This window comes from Panthera pardus, unplaced genomic scaffold (genome assembly GCF_024362965.1).
Source record: "Panthera pardus isolate Hobbes unplaced genomic scaffold, ASM2436296v1 HiC_scaffold_13, whole genome shotgun sequence".
NCBI classification, from domain to species: domain Eukaryota; kingdom Metazoa; phylum Chordata; class Mammalia; order Carnivora; family Felidae; genus Panthera; species Panthera pardus.
This window is the reverse complement of record NW_026526688.1, coordinates 127,339,265-127,360,611: the sequence shown is the minus strand read 5'-3', so window position 1 is coordinate 127,360,611 and position 21,347 is coordinate 127,339,265. Positions and strand designations below refer to the sequence as shown.

Here is a 21,347-nt window from a genome sequence, read left to right as displayed (position 1 = left end):
ATCACATAAGTATAATATGAAATAATTATACTTATATAATAACTGAAACTTTATCAGATTCTAGTTTGTTATATTGTCTGTCAAAGAGAGTTTAAGATTTGCCTTCCCTTTATAACGATAGATATGAAAGTTTATTTTTTTTAACTTTTTTAACATTTATTCATTTTTTTCAGAGACAGAGAGAGACAGAGCACGAGTGGGGGAGGAGCAGAGAGAGGGGGAGACACAGAATCCAAAGCGGGCACTAGGCTCTGAGCTGTCAGCACAGAGCCTGATGCAGGGCCCGAACTCACTGACTGCAAGATCGTGATCTGAGCTGAAGTCAGATGCTCAACCGACTGAGCCACCCAGGCGCCCCAAAAATAGATACGAAACTTTAAAGAAACTTCTTATCACCAAGCAGAGGCTTTGTTCTTGCTGTGATAAGAAAATATTTAAAGAGCATTTTAAATGGTACAACCTTCACAACATAACACAATGTGATTTTACATTATTCCTCCCTACCACGTAAAACTATCTGTTGTACCAATAATAGGCATGCCACATTGTAGAAACCTGCCCTGCCTTGCAATTGGGTTCAAACAATTAACCTACTATACTGTGGACAACAGCAAATCATACGTATCTTTCGTGCCCCTTCTTATACCCCTAGACCCTCTACCAAAGGAAAACATATTAAAGCACTTTCAAATTTAGTCATAGTTTGTCAATTTGACTATTTATAAATGAGCTCCAAGGAATAGATTAATATATAAGTGTGACTTACATTATCTTCAGCATTTACATTCTCTTCCATCCCTAAATGGGATTGCCCTGGCAATGGGTGATTGCCAACAACTTTCTTCTTTATCTTTTCTAAACTGTGATTTTGTGTGAAACATTTTAACATTTATTGACATTACACTTAACCAATCTACTTGAACATATCATTCACCCATAATATTGGAAGCTTCCTATTTGCTATAAGATATTTTAGCCATTTTGCTAGTAACCTTGTTCCAATAAGAATCCAATTCTTGAAAAAAGAAAATTTATAAGGAAAAATAATTTTCTTTTATACTTCTTATTTTATTTTTTCTTAATAATAGTTCCACCATCCAAGATTGTATACTAAACATTCTGTGAGTTTTAAAACCTATGAGGAACTAATTTACCAAACAACCAAATGGGAGAGGTTTAGCAATAACTGTTCGATATTTTCAGACACACACAAAGATGCATACATATATACTTGCACAGAATAAGATTTAGAGCAATAAAATTTGCCTGACTCAAGTGAAGTTATCAAGTTTCACAATCTTGCCTGAGGGAAAAACATTGTTTTATCTGTTTCACAACTTTTATAAGCAAGATAATATATACAGTAGCAAGGTTGATATATTTTTTGATGTGGCAAACCAGTCACATCAACATGCAAATCTGTTAAGAAGATTTTTCCCTAAAGCAGAGGGGTCACTTTGGAAAATATAAATTCTACACACTTCTAGAGAGTGATATTGGGAGATTTCAAACTCAGCAGGAATTATAAGAATCAAAATATCCAACCCTAAAGTCAGACTTTTGCACATCCTGAAGTGGCAGGAATTGCCAGTCTAAATTCTGCCACACCTTAGCCATGTAGGATTGTGTTTTTAATTTAGTAGATAATTTTTCGTCTTCTACCTACTTGTTGCCTCTAGTATCCTGAATTTATGAAAAATTTTTTTAAACTGTGGAGACAAGGAAAAAAAGGGGGGGATGATCTTCGTTAAACTCACCCTTTTCTCTCCTTACTTTCTTCTTTTACTTGGTTTTATTTAATTGTGAAATATTATTTACATACATAAAAGTACATAAACTTAAATGTGCAGCTCAATGAATTACCGCCAGCAATGCAACACCTGTGTGATTACTACCTAGAAAAAGATAGAACATTAGCGGGGACACAGCCCCCATTGCCCCTGTCTCAACCATTATTGTTTATCCCCAAAGGTAACCACTTATAAGATTACCAGTACTACCATTCATGTTGCCTGTTTTTGAACAGTTATCATACAGTGTGGGGTTTTTCACTTGTGTTTTACTCAACATTTAGTTTGTGAAGTCCATTTGTGGTGTTATATTTAAATTAAATCTGTCTTCATACAATATTCCATTGTATGAATATACCACAGTTTCTTTATTCATTCTACTCTCAAAAAGTGTGTAGGCTGTTTCCAGTTTGAGGCTATCATGAATAATGTTGCTATGAACCTTTTTCTGTGTTTGTCTCTTTGGGATATATACCAAGAGTAGAATTTCTTTTTTTTTTTTTTTTCTAAATTTTCTTTTCAATGTTTACTTTTAAGAGACAGACAGAGCGTGAGTAGGGAAGGGGCAGAGAGAGAGGGAAACACAGAACTCAAAGCAGACTCCAGGCTCTGAGCTGTCAGCACAGAGCCCGATGCGGGGCTCAAACCCACGAACCGTGAAATCATGATCTGGGCCAAAGTCGGATGCCCAACCAACTGAGCCACCCAGGCTCCCCGCCAAGAGTAGAATTTCTGAGTTTTAAGATAGGCATATAGTAGTTTTCAGAGATGCTGCCAAATTGTTCATCAAAATGACTGAATCAAATTACCATCCTGCCAACAGTATTCTAGTAACTCCACATCCTTGCAAACAATTGATATTGTCTATTTATTTTAATTATTCTGGTGGCTCTGTGGTAGTATTAAATTTTGTTTTAGTTTGCATATCCCTAATAACTAATGAGGTTGCCATCTTTTCACCTTTATTGCCATTTATCTTTTATGAAACCTCTTGCCCATTTTTCTAATTACCATGTGTTTTATTCTTACTGATTTATAGAAGTTATTTTTGGTACATATGTGTGTTGCAAATTATCTTCTGCTGTGGTTTATCTTCACTCTTTTAGTGGTGTCTTTTGATCTACAAAGTATTATTTTAGTCAAATCTATCAATCTTTCCTTCTGTGCTCTGTTCAAGAAATCTTTTGCTGCCTGATCATGGGGATATATTAGATGCATTCTCTTGTATTATTTTCTAGAACTTTTAGTGTTTGTATTTTATATTTATATATATAAGCCTTTTGGTGTTGATTTCTGTGTGTGTTGTAAATGAGCAGACAAGTTTCAGTATTTTTCACGTGTGTATCCAAATTAACCTAGTAGTAGTTATTGAAAAGACCTCCCTTTCTCTACAAATTGCAGAGCCAGCTGGGCATAAATCAAGTTTCTATGTATACATGGGTAATTTTCATTGATATGGTCTATCCTTGTATAAATACCACGCTGTCTTAATTACTATATACAGCTATAGTCAGCTAGACCAGCTGACTGCAGCTGACTACAGTCAGCTTTTTCTTCTTGAACATTGTCTTGGCTATTTTTATCCTTTCGCAATTTCATACAAATTTTATATTCAGCTTTTTATTCTTTCTCTCCTTCTATCTCTTACAAAAAGAACCTGGCATTTTGATTGGTATTTCACTAAATCTATAGATCAATTTGAAAAGAATTTACACACTTATAATATTAAGTCTTAGATCAACAAACATGATATGCCCATCCATTTGTTTAATATTGTTTTATTTAAGTCAAAAAAGTGTACAGATTTTCATGTAGAGGTCTTTTACATATTTATACCTAGGTATTTGATATTTTCAATGCGGTTGTAAATGGTACTTTTTTTTAATTCCATGTTTTTAATTCCAAGTTTGTTGCTGGTGTGCATATCTGATTGAGCTTTGAACATTGTGTGTGTACCATAGTAAACTGATAACTAACCTATTAATTTTAGCAATTTATCTTATATTCTCTTGGTTTTTCTACATACATATTCATACCAGCTCCAATCCATAACTGCTATTTTTTTTCAATTCTTAACTATTTTTTTCTTTTTACTATTGTTCTTGCTGTTGTTGGCCTGTTGCATTACACTGTGCACCTTCAACTGAATGTTGAATAGAAGTGGTAACAATTTGTAGCCCTTAACAGAGTCTCTAAAAAAATATTTATTTTATTAATAAATATGATGTTTGCTACAGGTTTCCTGAAAACTCTCTTTGTGAAGCTAAGAACGATTCTTTTATTTCTAGATTGCTGGATTGTTTCTAGGCTTGTTTTTTGTTTTTTGCTTTTTGTTTTCTTTTTAAGACTGATGTTGAATTTTATCTGTGCCTTTTCTGCATCCACCTAAATGATTATGGGATTTCACTCTTTTGTACTGCTGATATAGTGAATTCCAATGATCATTTTCTTTAGTTTTGTTGAAAAATAATTGACATACCTCACTGTATGAGTTTAAGGCACACAGCATGATGGATTGGTTCACATATATTGTGAAATGATTACTACAATACATTTAACTAATACCCATCTTCTCATATAGATACAAGGAAAAGAAAAAAAAGGAAAAAAAGAAAAAGAAAAAAAGGAAAGTTTTTCTTGGGATGAGATCTTTTAAGATGAGCTCTCTTAACCTTTTTTTGATAATTCATGTATTAGTGTTTGCTATAGTTATTATGTTGTGTATTATATCCCTAGTACTAATTTATCTTATAACTGGAAGTTTGTACATTGACCGACTTCTTCCAATTCTCCCTCCCCCCACCCTGTGCCTTGGTCATCACAAGTCTGATGTCTTTTTCTACGAGGTTTTTGGTGTGTTTGTTTTTTTGTTTTGTTTTTTTTTTATATCCCATATATAAGTGAGACAATATAGTGTTTGTCTTTATCTCACTTATTTCACATGGTATATACTGCCTGCAAAATATGGTATACTGCCATGTTGTCACAAATGGTAGAATTTCCTCATTTTTATGGATAAATAGTATTCTTTTATAGATAATATATATGTATATATATTCTCTATCATCTACCTATCTATCTATCTATCTATCTACCTACCACAACCTCCTTATGTGTTCATCCATGAGTGAACACTTAGGTTGTTTCCATGTTGTGGCCATTGTAAGTAACATTAGTATGAACATGGGAGTACAGATATATTTTCAAGTTAGTAGGGGCACCTGGGTGACTCAGTCAGTTAAGCATCAGACTATAGCTCAGGTCATGATCTCATGGTCCATAAGTTCAAGCCCCACATCAGGCTTTGTGCTGACAGTGAAGATCCTAGAGTTTGCTTCAGATTCTGTTATCTCCCTCTCTCTGCCCCACCCCTGCTTATCCTCTCTCTCTCTCTCTCAAAAATAAATAAACATTTAAAAATATATATTTTTTCAAGTTAGTAGTTTTCATTTTCTTTGGATATATTCTGTGAAATGGAATTGCTGGATCACATGGTAATTTTATTTTTAATTTTTTGAGGAACCTCCATAACGTTTTCCATAGTGGTTGCACTAATTTTCAATTCCCACAACAGTGCAGGAGGGTTCCTTTTCCTTCACACTCTCACCAGCATTTGTTACCTTTTGTCTTTTTGAAGATGACCGTTCTAATAGGCATGAGGTAATTATCCCATTGCAGTTTTCATTTGCATTTCCCTAATGACTAGTGATGTTGAGCATCTTTTCAAGTATCTGTTGGCTTTTCATCTTTGGAGAAATGTCAATTCAGGTCCTTTTCCCAGTTATTAATTGGGTTATTTCTTTGCTATCGAGTTGTGTGAGTTCTTTATATATTTGTACATGAACCCTTATCAGATGTTTGCTTTGCAAATATTTTTTCCCATTTTGTAGGTTGTCTTTTCACTTTGTTGATGGTTTAGTTTGCTGTGCAGAAGCTTTTCAGTTTGATGTAGTTCTGCTTGTTTATCTTTGACTTTGTTGCTTGTGCTTCAGATGTCATATCTAAAAATTAACAAGATCCATGTCAAGGAGATTTATTTCTAAGTTTTCTTCTAGGAGTATTATGGTTTCAGGTCTTACATTTGTGTCTTCAATCTATGTAAGTTAAATTTTGTGAGTGCTATGAGATATACTCATCTTGTTCTTTTACATGTGAGTATTTAATTATTCTAGCTCAATTTATTGAAGAGAATATGTTTTTTTCCATTGAGTGTTTTTAGCTCCTTGTCAAACATTAGTTGACTGTACATGCATAAGTTTATTTTTGGGTTATCAACTCTGTTCATTAGACTATTTCTCTGCTTTTATTCTGCACCATACTGTTTTGATGACTGCGGCTTTATAGTATAGCTTGAAATCAAGAACTATGTTGCCTTCTGCTTTGTTCTTCTTTATCAGGATTGATTTGGCTATTTGGGGTCTTTTGTGGTGCTATATAAATTTTAAAACTTTTAAACTTTTTTCTACTTCTGTAAAAAATGCCTTTGGAATCTTGCTAGGAATTGCACTGAATCTATAGCTGGCTTTTCATAGTATTGACATTTTAACAATATTAATTGTTCTAATCCATGAATATGGAATGCTTTTCCACTTCTTTGTGTCTTCTTTGATTTATATCATCTGTGCCTTATAAAGATCTTTCACCTCTTTAATTCCTAAGTATTTTACTGTTTTTGATGCTAATGGAAACGAAATTGATTTCTTTCTTTTTTAGGAAGTTTTTTGTTAGTGTATACTGATTTTTATGTTTTATTTTTGTATCCTGCAACTTTATTGAAGTCATTATTTATATCTAACAGTTTTTGATTTAATCCTTAGGATTTTCTATATATAAAACCATGTCAATTTTCTATATATAAAAACTTGTCAGACAATTTTACTTCTTTCTTTCCAATTCTGATACCTTATATTTCTTTTTCTTGCTTGATTGTTCTAGCTAGGACTTCTAGTACTATGTTCACTAGGAGTGATGAGGGTGGGCATTTTTATTTTGATCCTGATCATAGGAAAAAACGCCTTGAAACTTTCACCATTAAGTATGACATTAGCTGTAGGCTTGTCACATGTGGCCTTTGTTATGTTGAGATATGTTCCTTCTGTGCCTAATGCGTTAGTTTCTATCATGAATAGATGTTGAACTTTGTCAAATTCATTTTCTGAATCTACCAAAATAATCATATGATTATTTTCTTTCAGTCTATTAATGTCTTGCATCACATTTATTGAATTGCATGTGTTGAACCATCTTTGTGTGCCAAGAATAAATCCTACTGTTCTTGGTGAATGATTCTTTTTAATGTGCTGCTGCATTTGGTTTGCTTATATTTTATTGAGAATTTTTGCATCTGTATTCATCAGGGGTATTGACTTACCATTTTCCTTTCCAGTAGTGTCCTTTTCTGATTTGGGTACAAGATAATGCTGGCCTCCTAAAATAAGTTTGAGAGGGTTTCCTCTTCTTCTATTTTTTGGAAGAATTTGAAGATTAATGTTTGGTAAAATTCACCAGGGAAGTGATCTGGTCCTGGGCTTTTCTTTGTTGGGAGATGTTTTATTACTGTTCCAATCTCCTTATTTGCAAATGGTATATCCAGATTTTATATTTCGTCCTGATTCAGTCTTAGAAAGTTATACATTTCTAAGAATTTTTCCATTTCTTCTAGGTTGTCTGGTTTGTTGGTGAATAGTTATTCATAGTAATCTCTTACGATCCTTTGAATTTCTCTGCTATCAGTTGTAATGTCTCCTTTTTATTTATAATTTTATTTATTTGGGTTCTTTTTTCCCCCCTTTGTTTAGTCTAGTTAAGGGTTTGCCAATTCAGTTTATCTTTTCAAAGAATCAACTTATAGTTTGGCCAATGTTTTCAATTGTTTTTCTGGTCTATATTTCATTTATTTTTGTTCTAGTCTTTATTATTTTCTTTATTCTACTAATTTGTGGTTCATTTTCTTCTTATTTTATTTATTTAAAAATATTTTTTAATCTTTTATTTATTTTTGAGAGAGAGACAGAGTGTGAGCGGGGGAGGAACAGAGAGAGAGGGAGACACAGAATCCTAAGCAGGAACCCGGCCCCAAGCTGTCAGCACAGAACCCAACACAGGGCTCGAACCCACAAACCGTGAGATCATGACTTGAGCTGAAGTTAGACACTTAACTGACTGAGCCACCCAAGCAACCCTCTTCTTCTTTTTCTAGCTTCTTATAGCATACAGTTAGGTTGTTTATTTGGAATCCCTCTTGCTTCTTAATGTAGGTGTTTATTGCTATGAACTCGCCTCTTAGAACTGCTTTTGCTGTATCGCACATGTTCTGGTATTGTTGTGTTTACATTTTCATTTGTGTCAAGAAACCTTTTTTTTATTTCTCTTTTAATTTCTTCTTGAACTTATTGGTTGTTCAGGAGATAATTGCTTAACCTCAATGTGTTCATGATTTCCCAGGTTTCCTCTTGTTATTGATTTCTTGTTTCATGCCATTGTGGTGATAGAAGATACTTGATATGATTTCAATCTTCCTAAATTTTTGAAGACTTGTTTTGTAGCCTAATATATGGTCTATTGCACAAAATGTTCCATGTGCATTTGAGAAGAATGTGTAGCTGCTGTTTAGATAAAATATTTAGGTTATCTCTGTTAGGTCCAGTTAGTCTATAGTATTTTTCAAGACTGCTGTTTCCTTATTGATTTTCTGTCTGAATGATCTATCTATTGTTGAGAGTGAGATATTGAAGCCCCCAACTGTTACTGAATTACTATTTATTTCTCTTTTTAACTCTTTTAGCTTCTGCTTTATATACTTAAAAGTTCCAATGCTGGGCACATAAATATTTGTAATTATTTTATTTTCTTGATGTTTAGACCTCTTTATCATTGTATAATGACATTTTTTTAATCATTTTTAGTTTAAAATATATTTTGTCTGATATAAATATAGCCACCCCAGTTTTTTGTTATTGTTGTTACAGATGTTGCTTAAAATGTCTTTTTCTATTCCCTTCCCTCTCATTGTATGTGTGTCATTTTTTTTTAATTTAATTTAATTTAATTTTTTTTCAATATATGAAATTTATTGTCAAAATGGTTTCCATACAACACCCAGTGCTCATCCCAAAAGGTGCCCTCCCCAATACCCATCACCCACTCTCCCCTCCCTCCCACCCCCCATCAACCCTCAGTTTGTTCTCAGTTTTTAAGAGTCTCTCATGCTTTGGCTCTCTCCCACTCTAACCTCTTTTTTTTTTTTTTCCTTCCCCTCCCCCATGGGTTTCTGTCAAGTTTCTCAGGATCCACATAAGAGTGAAAACATATGGTATCTGTCTTTCTCTGTATGGCTTATTTCACTTAGCATCACACTCTCCAGTTCCATCCACGTTGCTACAAAGGGCCATATTTCGTTCTTTCTCATTGCCACGTAGTATTCCATTGTGTATATAAACCACAATTTCTTTATCCATTCATTAGTTGATGGACATATAGGCTCTTTCCATAATTTAATTATCTATAAGAACTTATTATCGCCATTTTGCTCATTGTTTTCTTAATGTTTTATAGATCTCTTTTTCTTATCCTTATAGATATCTTATTTCTTATCCTGCTGCCCTTTTGTGTGTTTTGTTATCTTTTAGTATCAGTATGCTTTCCTTTTATCATGTTATTTTGTGTAATTACTACAGTATTTTGTGTGTGTGGTTACAATGTCTCATAATCTTATAACACACTATTTTAAACTGATAACAACATCAATAGAATTCATAAACTTTTACTTTTACTTCTCCTCCCCCACATACTTAAAGTTATTTCTATTACAACTACATTTTTAATATTGTATAAGTAATGATAGATTATTACAATTCTTTGTATTATTATTATATATTATTAATACTTAATATAATAGATTATTTTTACTATGTTAGTTTTTTAACCTTTAAATTAGAGTTATAATTGAATTATATACCACTGTTATCATATTGCAAAATCTAACTATGACTATATTTACCATTAAAGTGAGATTTACAATATATTTTTAAGTTTTTATATTGTGACTATGTGTTATTTTACTTCCACTAGAAAAACCCCATTAGCATTTTTTTAAGGCAATTCTGTTGGTAGTAAACTCCTTTAGCTTTTGTTTCTGGAAAAGTCTTTATTCCTCCATTTCTAAAGGACAGCTTCACTGTATATAGAATTTTTTGGTTGACATTTTTTTTTTTTAATATCTTGAACATGTTACCTCATTCTCTTCTGGTCTAAAAAGTTTTCATTGATAAATTCCCCCCTATTGTCTTGTGTAAATTCCCTTGTATGTAACTTCTTTCTTTTCTTTTCCTGGTCTTAAACTTCTTTCTTTGTCTTTGACTTTTGATAACTTAATAATAATGTGTTTTGGTAACCCTATTCTAATTCAACCTACTTGGGATTGTTTGAGCCTCATGGATTTAGATGTCCATTTCTCTACCCAGGTTTGAGAGATTTTCAGCTATTATAATTTTTTTTAAAAATTTTTGGGAGTAGACATTATTTTTTAATGTTTATTTACTTATTTTGAGAGAGAGAGAGAGAGAGAGAGAGAATCCCAAGCTGGCTCTGCACTGTCAGAGCAGAGCCCCATGTGGGGCTTGATCTCATGAACCATGAGATCATGACCTGAGCCAAAATCAAGAGTTGGATGGTTAACTGAGTGAACCACCCAGGCACCCTCAGCTATTATAACTTTAAATATGCTTTCTGACCCTCTTTTTGGTCCTCTCCTTCTGGAATTTTCATGATACAAATATTGTTTATTTTCATTGTGTCTTTTTATTCCTATAGGCTTTCTTCACTCTTTTTCTTCTTTCTTTTGGCTCCTCTGACTAATTCATTTTAATGTCCTATCCTCCAGGTCACTGATTTTTTTTTTCTTCCACATGGTCAAGTCTACTTTTAAAATTCTCTACTGAATTCTTCAGTCCAATTATATTTTTCAACTCTAGGGTTTCTGGGTTTTGGTTTTGGTTTTGATGGTTGTTATTTCCTTATCAAATATCTCATTTTGCTTATGCATTGGTTTTCTAATTTTGTTGTCTGTCTGTGTTATCTTGTAGCTCAGTAAACTTGCTCAAGAGGATTATTCTGAATTCTTTGTCAGTTCATTGATCTTCATTTCTTTATGGTTAATCATTATAATTTTATTAATTTCCTTTGGTGGTGTCATATTTACCTGATAATTTATGATCCTTTATTTGTAACATTGGTGTCTGCACATTTGAGCAATTAGGCTCCTCTTTCAGACTTTATAGGTCTGCTTTGTCAGAGACCATTCTTCACCAGTCAGCTCAGTTTGGTTTTTGAATGTGTCTTCTGGCAATGTCCTTGGACAGGTAGAGCCTACTATTATTGTTCACTTTAGGGTAAAGCAACTGTTGGAGGTTTAAGGATGGGGATGAGGTTGTGTGCCATTGGCCGAGAACAAGTGGATAGGACTGCTGACTTTGTTCCTTACCTGAATGAAGCTGTACAATGGGCTCTTCAATTGCCTGGATTCCCTGGTCAGGCTTACTAGATGTTCATGTCTGGCGAATATATTCAGTAGTAGATGGGGCTATAAGTTAACTTCCCATCCATGGCAGGGAGCAGGTGAGGCCACCAATTTTGTTCTGCAAATGGGGGAAGCCATGGTCTATGCTCTCTGTCTGAGTGTCATTGTATGCCGGGCTGATGAATGGGTATTGCAGCATCCCGTGTGCTTTCATTAGGTTCCCTGGTTGGACAAGCTGGAGGCTATATTGAGTAATGAGCAGGTCTACAAATTAGATTCCTTGTCCCAGGAGAAGGGAGAGAAGCAGTTTGAAAGCCAGCAAAACTCTTTGTTGTCTCAACTCAAGCCAAACCACACCTCAAGTTCCCTGACTGAATAGGGCCACTGGCTTGACTCTGCAAACTACTGCCTCTATACACCTCTCAGCTTGAGAACTACTGGACCTCATAGTTTCCAGGAGTTGCTGCAGCTGTTCTGACCAGATGGTGCCAGAAGACATTCTCCACAGCGGGTGGGGCTATAATTCAGCTCCCTGTTAGGGCAAAATGGGCTCTGGGGCCAGCAACAGTCCTCATCTGAGGATCCGAATCAGGCAAATCTTCAAGCAGATGTGTTTATTGGTCAGAGTGTGCTCCCAACTTCATTCTACAGATGAACAAATTAGATTGAGATTACTACTTGGGTACGACAGGTATGAACTGGGTCTGCCAACATCCATGTGCTGGTTGTTGCAAACCCCTTCCTACTTCTCCATCATAATCAGATTCCTAGTGATTGACTTCACAGAGTCCTTTGCAATCCTCATGGGGTGAGATCAGAGTAGGGACTCCAACAAATTAACCCATAATGCTGGGATAGGGCTGGTCTCCCCCCACCTCAGGTTCCCTCTTCCCACTGGAGGAACTGGAAGCTCAGGAGAGACTTCTCTATGTGGTACTGTGCTGTCCTGGGGGAAGTCCATGTGGTCAATGTGTAGCCACTTCTCTTACCCTTTTGATGTAGTCAGTCTTGGTCTCAGTGCCCAGGGGTGGGTGCCCCACCCTCATGTCCTCAGTGGTGTCTTGTTATTAACAGTTGTTAATTGTTCTTCTTATGAAGAGGAGCAAAATCAGCCACAACCTATGTTGCCATCTCAGTGACATCAGAATCCAGTGATTGATTTCTGAATGCCAAACCAAATCCTAGCTTTCATATAATAAACCAAACATTCTTATTTATTTATTAATTGCAATTTTCAGATTGTTAATTCATTTAAGTCTTGTGCATCTACAATCATATGAAAGATTAGCCTGTAATGTTCCTTTGTTGGAATGACCTTTTTAGATTTTGTTGTCAAAGTTCTTCATAAAATGTATGGAATAGGACATTTCTTTTTTCTAATTTCAGGAAGAGTTTGTAAAATAGAGTTAATTACTACTAAAAAGTTTGGTAAATTTTTCCAGTAAGGTCACTGGCCTTGAATTGTTTGGTGAGTAAGTTTTAATTGTAAATTCAAAGTCATTAAAAATCATAAAATCATTCCAGCTTTCTGCTTCTTTTGGTGAAAATTTTTCTAGGAATTTGTCTTTATCACTTCAGTTTTCAAATAATTAGCATAAAATTGTACATAAAATCCTCCTCTTTTTATCCTTCTAGTGTCTATAACATCTGTAGCAATGTATCCATTTACTCCTGTTGTATTTTTGTGTCTTTATTTATATTCCTGATCACTCTCAACAGCTTTTTATAGGCCTTTTCAAGGACCAAACTTCTGTTAGATTAACCTCTATTGTATTTTATCTCTTTTATTATTTTTTTCTCTTATACTTATTATTTCCTTCCTTCTATATTTTTTAGGTTTATATTGGTGATTTTTTTAACTTCTCGAAATTGATGAGTAGCTCACTGATTTTTCAGCCTTCTTATATATCATGGGCTATGAATTTTCTTCTAAACACAAATTTAGCTGTATCCCATTAGCTATTAAAACTTAATGAATTTGGTGTGGAATATTTTTATCATCAACTTTAAAATCTTCTTTTCTCCTGTGATTTTTCTTGACCCATGGCTTAATACAATTGTAATTACTGGTTTCTAAGCAAATGAAGATTTTCTGGTTTTCTCTGGCCCACCTCCCTCCATTTGGCAAGACCTAGGCCCTAAGTTTTAAAGCTTTGAAGTCTGAAAAATCATTGCTCAGCTTCTCAGTCTCTTAGCTTCCTCTTGTTAAATTGTTATTTATATCTCTGGGAAAGCAGTTCTACATACCAGGTCATATTTCTGGATTTTCTTCTTCTCCAGGACCTTGGTCTTCTAGTTTTTTGTTGCTTCTTTAAGCTCTTAAATGCATTGTATGTTTAATTTGTCTAATGGCTCTCAGTGGGAGGATTGTTTTTACAGTGGGAGGATTGAATTACCAGAATTGGAAGCCAACATATCATTACATTTAGCATTTGATTTCTAAATGTGGATATCAAATAATTGGGGGGGATTCTACAAGAATATTTGAATTACCGAAGTTGCAGATTTTATGCCATGGTTAAAGTTCAACAAGTATCTTTCATGTGGGTGATAACAACTCTAATCAAGGTTAAAGACTTTATGTAACTTTATACAACTGAACACCAAAAAAAAAAAAAAAACAAAAAACAAAAAACAAAGCAAACCAATTAAAAAATGGGCAGGGGACCTGAATAAACATTTTTCCAAAGGAGACATATAGATGGCCAAAAGACACATGCAAGCAAGCTCACATCACTGATCATCAGGGAAATTGAAATCAAAACCACAATGAGACGTCATCTCACACTTCTCAGAATGGCTAGGATCAAAAAGATAAGAAACAACAAGTGTTGATAAGGATGTGTAGAAAAGAGAACTCTTGTGCACTATTAGTGGAAATGTAAATTGGTATAACTACTCTAGAAAACAGCTGTTCTGGAAGTCCCTCAAAAATTAAAAATAGAAATATTATATGATCTAATAATTCCATTACTGGATATTTACCCAAAGAAAATGAAAACACTAATTCAGATCCAGTAATTGGGTATTTACTAGTACAAAAACACTAATACAAAAAATACAAAAAAAAACAAAAACAGAAACACTAATTCAAAGGGATACATGCAACCTGATGTTTATTGCAGCAGCATTTAAAATAGCCAAATTATGGAAGCAGCCTGTGTCCATTTGTAGATGAACAGATAAAGAGAAGATATGAGATATATATAAGATATAGTTATATCTTATAAGATATAGATATGGGATATAGGATATAGATATATATATCATATATATATGATATATATATATCATATAGGATAGAGTTATATTCTCTCTCTCTCTCTCTCTCTCTCTCTATATATATATATATAAGATTATTACTCAGCCATAAAAAAGTATAAAATCTTACCATTTGCAACAACATGGTTGGAGCTAGAGAGTATAATACTAAGCTGAATAAGTCAGAGACAGACAGAACCATATGATTTCACACATATGTGTAATTTAAGAAACAAATCAAACAAGCAAAGGAAAAAAAATAAAGAGAGAGACAAGCCAAGAAACAGACTCTTAACTATAGAGAACAAACTGATGGTTACCAGAAGGGAGATGGGTGAGGGTGTGGATGAAATAAATGATAGGGTATTTACCGTGATGAGCACTGAATAATACATAGAATTGTTGAATCACTATATTGTATCCCTAAAACTAATAAAATGCTATATGTTAACTATACTGGAGTTTTAAAAAAATTAATTAAAAAAGGTATATATACCCCTACATTTATTTCAGGATTATTTACAGTAGCCAAGATATAGAAGCAACCCAGTGTCCATCAATAGATGAATAAATAAAGAAGATATGATATATATGTAATTATATACTATATTATATAATATATAACATTATGCTATATATCATATATATATACATATGTATAAATATATATGTAACCTATGAATCTAAGGAACTTAACCAAAAATGATTTTCAATATTATTTATTAAAGTAGAAATCTGAGGTTATATTAAATATAAGCATAATAGTATTAATATCACCTAACTACTGAATAATCAAGCATTTGGAAATAAAGTAGTTACCTGGTTATTATAAGAGAGTAACTATTTCCAAGATTGAATAATAAGGTAGAAGAAGTATCACTTAAACAAGTTATACTAAGTATTTATAATGGTTCTTTTTGTCTGGGTCTTAAAAAGTATCATAAAAGGGAATTAAATATGAAGTAATAAACATAACCAAAATACAGAAATCAATGCTGTTGTTGTTGTGTTGAAAGATTTTTCAGTACTTAAAAGTTAATTTGGTATTGATTGTGTATGACTGTAGATTATCAATAAATACTTGTTGATGTTCTTTTATTCTATTTGCTTCTTTCTACAGGTGGGGAGGTCCCATACACGACTCTGGCTACTCGAATGATGATGGGGGCTTGGTGGCTATTTGCATTGATTGTCATCTCATCTTACACAGCAAATCTTGCTGCTTTCCTCACTATCACCCGCATTGAAAGCTCCATCCAGTAAGTAGACAAAGATTCCAGTAGCCACAAAGAATGAAAAATGATGAGAGTAGCCAAACCTATTTAAATAAGTATATGATACCTGATAATAAATTTACACCCTCCTTTTGAGTAAAGGTTTAATTTTGTGATATGCAATTATCACAGTATTGGTGATACATTTTTGAAAAAATAAAATTCTGGGTATAATTTTGCATCACTTCCCACATTTTCCTGGAAGAATAACACATATTTGGTATTCTAGGTTCCACAGAGTATGACTATGTTTGGGCAACATTGTAAAAAGGAAGGGAAAGGAGTCATACTAAAATATACATATTTCAAGTTTGACAGTATCAGTTTTTGTCTGGAGTCTGCCCCATTGTGCATTGTCTGAGTAAATAGTTGGAAAGACGTTAGGTGATTCATAGGTGACATATAGGGAAAGAGAAGGAAGGAGGCAGGGGGAGAGGGAGAGAGAGGATAGCTTTCAAGAGATTAAAACCACATTGTGTTTATCTCTTCAATGTATTATAGCTAATGTGGTCACTATTACTGCTGCTTTTCCAGTTTCAGTGGTGGTAAATTGTAACTATGATACATTTGCTTAAATCCTAAAGTTACTTAAGCCAATGCCTCAGTTCATAAAAGCCACCCCCATGAGCCCCAAGAGCCCAAAGGCCTTTGATCAAGCACAGCCATTTCTGCTTTTGTGGTTTCATGCATACAATCAGCTTCAATATGCAACTTCTTCCATATTAGAACATAATGTTCTATATATCATTTTAAGAAACATTTTCCTGAAAATGTTTTATTCATCCAAAAACAAAATAGTTTGAATTTTCCTAGAGTTGAAGAACATTCATTCTCAACAAAACTGACAATTCAACATTATGAATAATTAGATTTGTTAAGGAATTCATTAGAGAACTAACTTATCCTTAAAGGAAAATATAAGAGTTCTTCTTGTGTTTAAAAAATTTGTAAATGAAGTCCATTAATAGCCACAAAACTGTTATAATGCAATACTAAAAATAAAATCAGGAATTAATGATCTATAAAGAAGTAGGATATTTTTCTTCAATTATTTGTCATATATAATTGAAACCCCCAAATTCAACTAATGACAGTAACAGACAGTTTCATCCAGTCTGAGGGATGTTTCCAATTTCTCTCATCAAATCATGCTCCTCAAATGTTTTTTCCCAATTTTTTAGTGCAGAATCTTCATACCCTCTTATTACCCTTGTAGCCAATTCTATGTGTGGTATAAGTTATAAATGGTACACAGTGAAGTTCATGGAAAGCATAAACCCATATTTTAACCAATAATGAAAATGATTACAAACACCCAGCCAAGAAATCAATGAAATCAGTAAAATTACGAAAATAATAATTAACTTTTATTGAGCATTCACAGAAAACCAGAGTGCGCTGAATGTTTTACATTCATTTGATCATTTAATCGTTAGCAACCATCTTCTGAAAGACATACTATTAAATAACCCATTTTATAACTGAAGTTGAGAATATAAGTAACTTACTCAAACAATGCATCTAATAAGTGATTGATTAAAGACCATACCTTAAATCTGTCTGATTATTGAACCTATATTCTAACTAAACTTACCACTCTAGTTCCCATCCCTTGGACTTTTGTATGGCCAGTTGTTTATAAGAATGGTATAAAGGGTGTGTCATTGTCTTGTTCATTACTAAGTAAGGGGATATAAAGGGTGACATTTTTCAAATCCTTCATTGGTCTGAGGATATAAAATATCAAAATCTGGGTGATTTTTATGTGGGATAAATTCTGTAGGCATACATCCCAACATGAACTAATTAAATCTATAATTGATATCTGCCATTCAGGGGAAGACCACTTGACAGATCCAATCGATAGAAATCACACAAAGAAAAATTGTTTTAAAACTTAAGATGGAGTATTATATCTCACTAATGTAGTTTCTATCAATTATGTTTAACTTGTCACATTTTGAGTACACTTGAGCTAAGAACCAATGTAGCTCATATCTGACTTGAAGCATTTTAAATAAATAAATGAAGAAAACTTTGAAATAATGGATTTTATATAATAAATGGCAATCATCATAATAATTATGACTAATATTCACTGAGAGTTTATTATGAATTTATTAAGCATGTTACATGTATTATCTCATTTATTCCTCAAAAAACCCTGATAATACAAGTATTACTGTTATTCCCATTACACCAATGAAGAAACAAAAGTTTGCAAGTTAAATTCTCAAGATCACATAACCAATAGTGCCAGAGCTGGAAGTCTAACCCATGTCAATCTGACACCAATCCATGGTCTTATCCAGTGAAATTTTTCCTTATCTAGTGATGGTTTCTACACTTTGTTTGGCAACGCTGCTTCCCTGGGGCTGCAGACCTCATGGTGTTTGTGTATATCTGAACTATTTGGTCATTATCAACTTTGCCAACATTAATTTGTATCTCGACTTTTATGCAATAGCAGTGGGAGCAGAAGCCTCAATCAAATTTTTGCACTCATAGGTTTCTCTAAAAGTAAAACCTAATGGAAAAAAGATTATCGATTCACATGATGTTTCCCTCATGTATAGTTCCACAATCCACAATAACTGAGCATTCATTTCTTAAAAAAATTATTTTGTTCTATTGCTGGCTCACATTATTAAAAGTCAACATTGGGTATAATAAATCTCCCTCCCTTCTAATCTTATCAGTAAACTAATTTTGAAAGGGGAAAAATCAGAGCCAAAGGAGCTAAAAGAAGCCTGATTCTCTCCCCAAACTTAAAGATATCTTCTAATTTCATGCCTCAGCTGTGTTGGTAAGCATAATTGCCTGCAGTGTTTCTTGGAAACATTTAAAGTTCCATTTGCAACTAATGTCAAACTTTCTTGTAAAATCCTAAGTTTAATTTTTCTTAGAAAAGACAAAAAAACCCACAATACCATCCAATGTCATGCTCCTTAATCATTTATATTCATAAGATTTTCTCATCACTAAATGAAGCAGCACTTGTCTGTGCACCTTTTTTCCACCTCATTTTGTTGTGCCATTGGCACACCTATACCAGCCACAGGTTCATTCCCCAAAATCAAAGTGGCTTCTCTAGACCCAGAGGGACAGAGGTAGTTAGAACGAAGTCAGGGACAGTGGTAGAGCAGCTACTTCTGAATAGATGGTTGACAGAAACTCTTACAGTCTGGTAGGGGAAATCCAACAGACTTACTCTTGGAAAGCTGAATACATTTTACAAAATGGACCCCTTTTTCAAAATTAGATATTTATCAACATCTAATCTTCTAGTTGACACTTGCCTCTAACTAAAATTTTGAAAGTGAGTTTTCCCTGAAAAAGATAATTCCCGTGTTTAATTTTATACCCCTTCAGTGATAACTGTGTTCTGCTGCTTGATATGATGTAATGTGACAGATTGTGACACAGTTGGGATTGGTAATATTGAGATATACAGTTCCATTTCTAAAGAAAAAAATATCCAATTTCTACAGAACTCCAATGACATTTGGGCTTGTTCATTGTCATCAAATGGTAACAACATGTAGCTAATTGCTTTTAGATAGCTAGAAAACGGAATGTACTTGTTTCTACTGGTAACCAGGCTAAAATTGGCAATGGTGAAATGAAGCATGTGAAGTTCTGAAGGTAATTTCAAAGTAAACACCAGGTAATAACATCATGAACATCAGTTCCGTTAGTCTTTGTTGTGATGCAATTTTCAGAAACCTACTTCTTTCACATATAAAGTAAAAAGAGCTATGAGGGAAATCACAGTTGTACATCTATAGTCATTAATAACTTTAGAATCAGACTGATCTTTGGTGGTGAAACTTGAGGTCTTTCATTTCCTGGGACTATAAGTAAGCTTGGGTCTATTCAAAGGAATTCCAAAATCCCACCATATTTTTATTTTTAAAGAATTAATTCACCATAATGTTTGAGGTATGATTAAACAAATATTGAGGTTTTTTTGATGCAGTCACTGAACAAATTAATTTCTGATAAATTTGTTTCCAAGTGTATGCAAAAAGATTCATTAGATACTCTATCATTGGAAGTGACTCCTTTTTCCCTAGCATACTAATTACAAGACTTTTGTATCCACATTTACTCACATTTAGAAAAGGAAACAAATAATTGAGCAATGTTTTTTCTCAATGCCATACAATAGAGTATGAGCTAGCCCTGGGCTTAGAAATCTGTCTGTCACCAGGTCTGGTGACAGAGAGAGAATGGTAGGACTGGCAGGTACTCACTCAATGAAATTATTTCTTTTTTCCTTTGCCCTCACTATGTAACTGTCTCTAACAAGTCACTATTTAACTTGCTAAAGTTACATTGCAATCATGCTTTTTGGAAATGGAGGTACAACAAAACCTTGGACTGAGAGTAATTTGTTCTGCGAATGTTCCACAAGATGAGCAAACATTTCTAATAAATTTTAACTTGATAAATGAGTGATGTCTTGCAATACGCACAGTACATGATGCCAAACATCAAGCCAATGGTTCTTGAAATTCGCTTTGATATACAAGTGCTTTTGATTACAAGCATGTTTCTGGAACAAATTATGCTTGCAAACCAAATTTTTATTGTATTTCTAACTATAAAAACTAAATAAATATATTACCTTCATTCATTTAGTTCAGCAGAATGTGTGTGTGTGTGTGTGTGTGTGTGTGTGTGTGTGTGTGTGTATGGCTTAGAAATCTGTCTTTCGCCAGGTCTGGTGACAGAGAGAGAGAGTGGTAGGACTGGCAGGTGCTCATTAAACATCGTGCTAACTATTGAGGCTATAAAGATATTTTGGTATTAGCCCTGAGTCACAATGTAGTTCAAGATGTAGCAATGTGGAATTTAATGACAGGGGAACTATGATAGATTTCTTTATGAAATGCTGGGTGAACACAGGGAAGGAGTAACTTGGAGAAGAGGTGGAGGAAAAAGGAAAGAAACTATCAGGCATCACAGAGGTATCATCTGAGAGTCTGATCTTGAAAGATGAATTTCAAAAGGCTGAAGGGGTGGCTTACTGGGGAATATTTGCAAAAGTAAGAGAGATGAAATTCCTCAGAGACTGTCTAGTAAAGTGTAGATGATCAAAATCTGTTAATTTCCTTCCTGGATTGAGATGTGTGATGTGAAAGTGGCAGGAAGTGAAATAGAAAAGGAAAGTGAGTCCAAACCCTGAAAGGCATGATAAGAATTGTTAAGGAATTTGGAATTTTTCCTGGAGATAATGGAGAGTGACATCGTTGAAGAAAGACAGCTTAATCTGTGCAGAGGAGGATGGGTGGGAGAGAAAAGATGTAGAAATGTATGGAAACTAGTAGGTTTCTATCTAATAAAAACCTGAACCACATATCTTTTGTTTCAGGACCATTTAATTTGAAAATACCAAATGATTAAGGAAATTTAAGACAGATTTGGCTTGAGAAACCTTGCATCTCTAGGCTACCATTTACATTTATAGCAGATGCAGGAATATTGACTTAGTTTATTTAT

At 33.8% G+C, this 21,347-nt stretch overlaps 1 protein-coding gene across 2 annotated transcripts in view; it reads left to right on the top strand.

Annotated features, from left to right (window-relative positions):
- Nucleotides 1–21,347, top strand: part of GRID2 (glutamate ionotropic receptor delta type subunit 2) — a 1,432,440-nt gene that overhangs the window by 1,172,506 nt on the left and 238,587 nt on the right. For both annotated transcript variants that reach the window (XM_053901394.1, XM_019464250.2), the window contains exon 12: nucleotides 15,689–15,827. In XM_053901394.1, the coding sequence (XP_053757369.1) occupies nucleotides 15,689–15,827 (139 nt within the window). The remainder of the gene's footprint in view (nucleotides 1–15,688; nucleotides 15,828–21,347) is intronic.